At 34.6% G+C, this 8,908-nt stretch overlaps 1 protein-coding gene across 1 annotated transcript; it reads left to right on the forward strand.

Annotated features, from left to right (window-relative positions):
* Window positions 1-482: 482 nt before the first annotated feature.
* On the forward strand, window positions 483-6,542 carry LOC136079692 (uncharacterized). Its single transcript, XM_065795890.1, has 2 exons — window positions 483-1,118; window positions 1,836-6,542. The coding sequence occupies exon 2, from the start codon at window positions 1,850-1,852 to the stop codon at window positions 6,485-6,487; it is 4,638 nt and encodes a 1,545-aa protein (XP_065651962.1). The 5' UTR covers window positions 483-1,118; window positions 1,836-1,849; the 3' UTR covers window positions 6,488-6,542.
* Window positions 6,543-8,908: the final 2,366 nt, after the last annotated feature.

Genomic DNA, 8,908 nt, shown 5'->3' on the forward strand with positions numbered 1-8,908 from the left:
GCTTTGTTTACTAGGTAATACGAATCAACTTTCACACATTTAGTCAAATTTCTTTGACAAAAAGCGTTGAAGATTTAATTTTTTTTTCTTTTCCAGGTTGAAAGAGTGTTTGGTGGAATATCAAAAATTTTCGAAACCTCTTTATTTGTGTTTCCTTTTTTCAATTCCATTACAGTCTTTTATTTCCGCTTTGATTTGTTTTCTTTATGTCTCTTTGATGCCATGATTTTTTTAAACAGTAGAAGATAATTTACACTAATCGTTTTTCAAAAACTCGCAACTTTTGAAATTTGAAAAAAGATTTTGACGGTTTAATGAGCTTTTTACACGTCAGAAGTTAAGAAATTTCGATTTACAGAGAGAATCTTACTGAAGGGTCTAAAATATTTATTCGAACTGTGGAAGTTTTCGATTTATAGAGATTCGAATTATAGAAAGTTAAACGTAAGACTTTCTTAGGCGCATTTCACGGTAGTGCAGTCGGTTGATGCTTTTTTACGTAACAATATTTCACTGCCGGACACCAACAAATCCTTTTGCACAACTTAAGTTTATATATTCCTGTATGTAAAACAATCGAGACACAAACCGTTAAGCGAATAAAATTGGTTAAATTGGTCTTTAAAGATAAGAAAGATTTGTGTCTTGTTGACGCCATTATATTACGTCACGGTCGTAGTAATAACCAAATTCGGACGAATAACGGACGAATAAATAAAAACATGGCACGTTGTTAATGATTGAACTTTGCAATGACATCGCAAACGGTGGACACTTTTTATTAACAACTATAAATAATTTTTTAAAGAGTGAAAAAAGAAAAAGAAAAATCAATAAATCAGGAGATATTTTGCTTTAGTTTTTCAAAAATATAATCAATTATAAAGAAAAAACGAAATATCTAAAAAGAAGAAAAAAGAACGAAGTATTTGAAAGGATATAAAATAAACTACAAAAGTAACGAAAATAATAATAAACAAAAAAAAGTTTAAAAATGAATGAAAAAGGAAAGAAAACATTCGAAAATTTGGGAAAACTCGGCATAACAAGATTTTATATTGTTTTTACTTTTTTCATATTTCGTTAGTTATTCATTTCATATTATGATTTATTTTAAGGTAGTTTTATTTAGCTATGCAATGATGTTTTCCGTTATGTAATGATATTTTCTTTTCTTTAGTTTTTAGTATATGTAGTGCATATAGCTTTACTTATTATTTGTTGCTAATCATTAAAATCATTTGCTAGTTATTTACTCCATCATGTTAGTTTTATAAAGTGTTTCTTTTTTTCTTTCTATGTTTTATGAATTATTTATTGTTACTAGTTTGCTTGATTACATTATTATGCTTTGTACTTTTTTAGCGGTAGCTTTGTTTGTAATGTTTATCCCTTTTTTTGGTTTTTGTTTTTCACAGTGTTTTTCTGTTTTTGTTTTTTTTGTTTATTGTGTTATTGTGTTATTGTACAATATATTATGGTTTTCATATTTTAACAATTATGATTAACATATTTGCTAAATCTATATAATTTTTTTAGTAGTAGTCGTTTTTATGTCATCGTTAATTGTTACGTTTTGTCAATTTTTTACTGTTTGTAACTGTAGCTATGTATGTATAAATGATTATTGTATAAAACGTAATATTGATTTATTTTATTTATTGTAATTACTGTATTACTATTATTATTATTATTACTATTAATAATATAATTATTAATATTACCAAGATTATTTGTATATATGTAAATTATTTTTTTAAGGTATTTACTTGTATGCTCTGTATGTTGTATTACTCTGTATGCTTATTTCGTGATGCGCTTTTCATTTCTTTCAGTTTTAATAACAATCATGTCTACCAGTAAAAGAAGAAAAATAGAGCTTGTTGATGTCACACAATTTCCTGAGGTACTTGTTCCTGTGCGTGATATCAATTGGGAATTGTGCATTTTGTGTCAGCGTGTTTCACCGGAACCTCTTATAATTCCCAAAGAGGCAGGTTATAAAACTCTAAGTGAAAACTTGATCGAGTTCGATAATCATGAAGCTTTGCCACCAACTATTCGCTTGGATAAAATAAGTGATGGAAAGGAGTTATTGCACGCATTAATTGTTAATAAGGCAAAGTACCACAAGCTTTGCCGAAACAAGTACGACTCTCAGAAACTGCAGAGAATCATTGAGAGAAACCAAAATGTGCAAGATGATTCTGAAAACGCCCAGAGCTCTGCTAGGTGCATGCGATCCTCATGTAAAGCAGTTGACATAAAAAGTTGTTGTTTGTTTTGTGATGGTGAATCTGTGACAGGCAACCCCTTAGTACAGGCAAGCACAAAAGAAATTGGCCCAAAAGTGTATGCTCTAGCCATTGAAATGCAGGACACAAATCTGCTTAACAAAATAGCAAACCAAGATTTCATAGCACTCGAAGTCAAATATCATAAAGACTGTTACAGGGGATTTCTCAACAGAGCCCGCAGTCATGAGCGCTCCTTTAGCAATGATGAACACAATCTCTATCGATTGACTTATGGCTCTGTCATTGCGGAATTGGTTAGTTACATGGAAGAGATGTTTATATATGGTACATCATCCCCTGATTTTAAGCTGTCTGACATCAATAAACTTTGTGCAGATCGTATGTCGAGTCTCGGAGTTCAGTCTGAGTCTATCAACCGAACTAGACTGAAGGACGATTTAATTTCCTTAGTTCCTGGTTTGAGGGAAGACAAGTGTGGTAAAGAAGTCATCTTAAGCTTTGAGCCAGATGTGGGTAATGCCATACGTGATGCTTGCAACTTCAACGATATGTCGGACGGTATTTGCATTGCTCAGGCAGCTGGTATTCTCCGTAGAGATATGTTTAGAGAGTTTCCCAAATTCAGCGGCTCGCTTATAGGCGACTTTGGATCTCGTGATTGTGTGCCACCTTCCCTTGTAAATTTTGTTAATACTCTTTTAGGAGGCTACAATATCGACAATGGTTCACCTGCTTCCGCACCCGAGCAAGAAGCTGCTTATTCCATTGCACAGTTAATTCGATTTAATAGTGTAAAGCGTAGCAGAGCCAACAGACCTCAACAAATACGTCATCAAGCAAACCAAGAAACTCCATTGGCCGTGTACCTTGGTTTGATGATCCATAACTGCACTCGGAAAAGATCAGTTGTCGACAAATTGAATTCTCTAGATTTAAGTATTTCATATGACCGAGTTCAAGAAATTGAATCAAGTTTGACTAATGAAAAGTGCAAATTTTATGAGCAAATAGGTCATGTGATACCAAGTTGCCTGTCTGAAGGTGTTTTTACAACAGCTGCGATAGACAATATTGATCACAATCCATCTTCAACTACATCTAACAATTCATTCCACGGCTCTAGCGTCACAATTATTCAGCATCCGGATACTCCCCATTCAAATTCAAAATCCACTTCAGATGGACTCCTTTGGTCTAGGAAAATCAATAGCAAATTGCCGGATACATACACCACTCTCCCTGCAACGAATAATGTTGTTTCCGAACCACTAATGACCACCGTGAATGCATCACCTATTGCTAGTGATCCAATAACCATTGAGCAGTTGACACCTTGGCTAAATTCTGTGCAGGAGTCTGTGTATAACACATCAACAAATAAAACTTCATTCGCTGCTTTCCATGCGGAAAGAAATATGCATCCAGCAACCTTTCCATGTCATAACATACTATTGCCATTGCTAACAGATCACATTCAGTCTCCAGCAATAGTACGCCATTTGATGGATGTAATAATAAAAATAACGAGTGCTGTCAATAACAAACAAGGTGCTGTTATAACTGGTGATCAGCCCGTGTACGCAGTTGCAAAGTATATACAATGGAAGTTTCCGGATGTTTATGGAGAGGATAAAATAGTCATTATGATGGGTGGACTCCATATTGAAATGGCCATTCAAAACATGATTGGAAAGTGGTTGAAGGGCAGTGGTTGGACTGAAATGTTCATAAAAGCAGAGGTTGCTAGCATTGGAAGGAGTGAGTCGCTGCTTAAATCGTCGCACATAAAGAGAACAAGATATGCGCACGAAGTGAGCCTGGCATCTCTTTTCATTCTTCGTGATGAGGCGTATAAGCTAGATTGTAAGAACTTTGTTGAGTCATTGGAAGAGTGGATTTCCAGGAAAAGCAACGAATCTAATCAGTTTCTTTATTGGCAAACCGTTATGGAGTTGGAGAGCCTGCTACTGAGTTTTGTGCGCAGTATTCGCGAATCAAACTTCGAGGAGTACGTGCGAATGCTAAAGCAGATTGCTCCGTGGTTCTTCGCACTTGATCTAACTAATTACTCTCGCTGGTTGCCGGTTTTCATCAAAACCTTGGAAGAGCTACCTGTCCAACACTCTTATGTGTTTGAGGAATTCAAAAAGGGCCACTTCACAAGTAGGAAAACTAACGCGGACTTCCCTGCCATGTCTGATGACCAGCTTCATGAACAGAACAACAAATTGATCAAGAGTGACGGAGGAGCAATCAATGTACTTCATAACGAAACTGCTCTTCTTAAGTGGATGGTGGCTGGTCCAGAAATTTCTCGAATGATTAATGAGTTTGAGAATGAAGTTCGCAGTTCCACTTCTTTGGGTTATCAACACCGCCGCCATCATGAAGACAGAAATAGTTTTCAGACTCGTTATCTTCATCACGTGTCTGAAGTGGTGAAATCTATGCGCGATGATGGGAATCCTTTTGCGGAGCAGTTACTGCAGACAGCAGACAACCATAAGATTATAATGTCCAATTCAGCCGAAAAAACTGTTCAAGAAGCCAAGATCACAGGGCAACACCAATACAACGAGTACGTAGCTGACCGTCTTGTGTCCAGACAAAAGTCAATTCATGAGCCTTTGAAAAGAAACAAATTTGAATTGTTCCACAGTTTGAAAATTCCAGGTTCCAAACATAAAACTAAAATCGCTGATCTTAAACATGACTCCAACTACTTTTGTAAAATGTATGTAGCAAGTCAAAATCGTGTTAGTGATATAGAGGATTTCTTTTCACACGAAAACAACCGTTATCCGCCGTCAATTTCTGAATTCGGAAGGAAGCGTAAGGCCACCAGCAAATCAGATGTCCTCATTTGTTTGGAACAGTATGGTAGCGAGAAACAACAAGACTTCAACCTTGACTATAAGGTTTCTGCTCTGATTGTTGATGGTGCAGCACTCGTACACATGCTTCACCCGAGATCGTCAAAGACATTCTCTGACTACTGCGAAAATGTGATTGGACCATTCGTGGACAGACTTCTGAGATCCGTGCAGCGCCTTGACATTGTTTTTGATCGGTATGTCCCAAAAAGCTTGAAGTCCGAAACACGGGAAGATCGTGGATTAGGGCAACGCATAAACGTCACAATGGGTATTATTCCAAAAAAGTTTGACAAATTCCTATCTGTGGACTTCAATAAGACGCAACTGTTCGGCCTTATTTCCAGATTCGTTTTAACGCAATCCGTAGTTGGAAAAGTTATTGTTTGTACCATTGAAGAAACTGCATGTGCCAGTCAACAAGATTTAGATGTATCGTCCATATCTCCTTGTAGTGCTGAAGAGGCAGACGGCCGTCTTTTGCTCCATGCTAATCATGCACTGAAAAATGGCAACTTAACTATAACTATACGCACTGTGGACTCCGATGTGGTCGTTATAGCTCTCTCTGTGTTTAGCCAGATGATTGGAGTGAAAGAGTTGTGGATTGATTTTGGAGTTGGAAAAGGAAGACGAATGATAGGAGTTCACCATCTACATCAACACATTCCAGATGGTGTATCGTCAAATTTACCATTCTTCCATGCCTTCACCGGATGTGACACAGTATCAACATTCTGTGGGATTGGAAAACGAACGGCATGGAAAGCGTGGATGAACTACCGAGTAGTTGATGCTGCATTTCACAATCTTTCCACGTCAGACTTAAAAAATGATGTCTTAACTGATACGGCAATGAAGGCCATTGAGCGATTTGTAGTATTGATGTACGATCGATCATCAACCGCTGCTGGCGTAAACGAATGCCGCCGTATACTCTACACCATAAAAAATAGAGCAATTGAAAACATTCCGCCGACTGCAGACGCTCTTCTGCAGCACACAAAGAGAGCAGCACTGCAGGCACACTTATGGAAACAATGCTTGTCTGCTGTTACTCCAGGATATTTACCCACTGAATGGGGATGGAAAGATACTGCTGATGAGTGCTATACACCACTTTGGTGCACTCTGCCGGAGATTTCTCGACATTGCCAGGAACTGATTCGTTGTTCGTGCAAAACTGAGTGTAAAAACTGTTCATGTAAACGACATGGTTTACCATGCACTAAGCTGTGTGCATGTAACGGCTATTGTTACAAAGAAACAAATGGTGATTCATATGAAGAACTAGAAGTTGAAGAAGACCCGGAATTCGACCATGTTCTCCAGATCTCCTTCCATGACGAATTGTAATCCAAAAGTGTATTGTAATTATGTAAATACGTAAATGTATGTAAATATGTAAATATGAGTTTCTTGTTACATCATCGAACAAGACGGCGTTTATTTTAAGTGGATGTCACTACTAGTTCTAAAGTTATGACCATTTAAAAACTTTCAAGATGGCCGATGGCAGCCATCTTGAAATTTCAAAACATTGATTTCAGTCAGTTTTATGTAACTTTTCTCTTAGAACAAATCGATGTTTATTTGAAGTGGATATCACTACTAGTTCTACAGTTATGACCATTTAAATACATTCAAAATGGCCGCCATTGGCCATTTTGAATAATTCATCTGTAAAACGATTCCAGATGCATAACAAGTTTGTGTCTCGCTATTTTTTTGTTGCTCATACCGTCCACTATCACTATGCAAAGTTACACGCTGGTGTCCAGAAGTGAAATGTTTTTATGATAGCCAGCTGCACTACGGTGGCTTTGTATTTAATCGAATTAAGGAGATTCGAATTAGAGAGATTGTATAGTATAGGTCTATAATTTGAGGTATGGGAACTATCGTTGCCTTCAAAAATTGGGTAAACTTTAGCTACAGGAAATATGTCTTCACTTATTGAAAGTTTAAGAACATAAATACAAATGTTTGTTGATGTTTTTTTTGTTTGGAACTACTATATTAGCTGATACTCTACCAAAACCTGGAGATTTATTTATTTTTAAAGATGTGAAAACATACTCAATTTCGTATACCATTAATTAACTGTCGAATAATAAACTATTATTAGATAAATAAGAATAAGCTATAAATGAATCAATTAGAGGTACGATTTTACTAGCTAAATTTAGAGCTACTTTAATAAAGTAATTGTAAACCTCTTTTGAGATTTGCGTAGGACAATTAATATTAATATCATTAATAGTAATATCGTAGGGAAGTGAAGAACTACTTTTTTTGCGAACCATCATATAGTTAATCACATTCCATAGTTTTTTTATATCATATTTACATTCAGTAATTTTTTTACTATAAGATTTTTTTTTTTTTTGCATTTTTTATAATTTTACAATTTATAATTTTTGTACTTGTTTTTGTTTTCAATATTCCTATTTTTGAGAAATTAGTTATAGAGTTATTGTTTTCTTTTCGATTTTACAAGATATTTGTTCATCCAAGGGTAAACAATTGTTTCGTTTTCGTTTTTATTACTTCATATGGAAATGTTTCATTATATTTAAAAGCTTATTAAAAAAGGCATTACATGCTTCATTAGTATTATCACATTCGTAGATTTTTTCGCATTTTTCTTCATATAGTTTTTGCGAGAAATTATTTGCATGTAGCGTTGATAAATTGCGTTTTTTTAAGTTAATTATCTTTGAAGGAGTAGTCGAAGTTATTTTAAGGTTACCAATTTTAATGTAAATGCGCAATTCCACCGTTACTTACGGGACATTTTGATTTTTGTAATGTCACATTTTTAGATATATATTTTTTATTCTAACAGATTAGATATTTATATATTTATGAACCATCCCAAAATCATTCATTTGTTTTCATGTAAATTGAAATTTCGTTCAATTATTATAAGTTTAGGAATTATAGTTGATTATATGCTGTGTTACTTACGGGACACAAAAAAAGATTGCATTAAACGTGTTGTTTTCAGTTGTTTGAATTTATTTATTCATTTTATCGAAATAACTTACTTGAGAGTGGAATTGCCCAAATTGGAAAATGGTTGCAAATGTCTGTCTCAAAGATTCTTGTTTCAAATGACGTTTCTAAAAACTGGTTTGAGAAAATATTGTCAATCGTAGTTGTTGAACTTTTAATTACCCGAGTTGTTTTATAAATAAGTGGACATATATTATATTTAAATAGGATATTATAGAAAGAGTTTGTTTTTGATCTTTTTTCATAAGCTTAGAAATTTAAATTTATATCACCGATAATGCACAATTTTTTTACTATTATTGTTAACTATTACACTACTAATTAAATCTTGGAAAGTTTTTACAGTACCACAACGGTATACGCATACGGCCATGGCTCATGCAATCCTGCCATACCATAGTTACGCCACTGGTTATGTATATAAAACGTATGTTAATATATAGAAAATACATTTGTGCTTAAAAACCATTTGTTATTTGAAGATTTAACAATTTTTGACTATTTTTTTGTTGGTTTTTTTCGTTCTTTGGTTTTAGTTTCCTGTTTTTTAAACGAGTTTCTTTTTATGAACTTTTTTGTTCGTTTTTCACTTATTGTTGCCAAGCAACTACTTTTTAAGTTTTGATAATTGCATCTGTACCTGTCAAATATATGCACACCGAGTAAATGTTACCACCTATCTTGAATGAAACAAAAGTTGATAATTACTCCAACAAAATAAACGTTATTTACGAAAAACAAATCACGAGCGAACCACGC

Source organism: Hydra vulgaris, chromosome 04, assembly GCF_038396675.1.
Source record: "Hydra vulgaris chromosome 04, alternate assembly HydraT2T_AEP".
NCBI lineage: Eukaryota > Metazoa > Cnidaria > Hydrozoa > Anthoathecata > Hydridae > Hydra > Hydra vulgaris.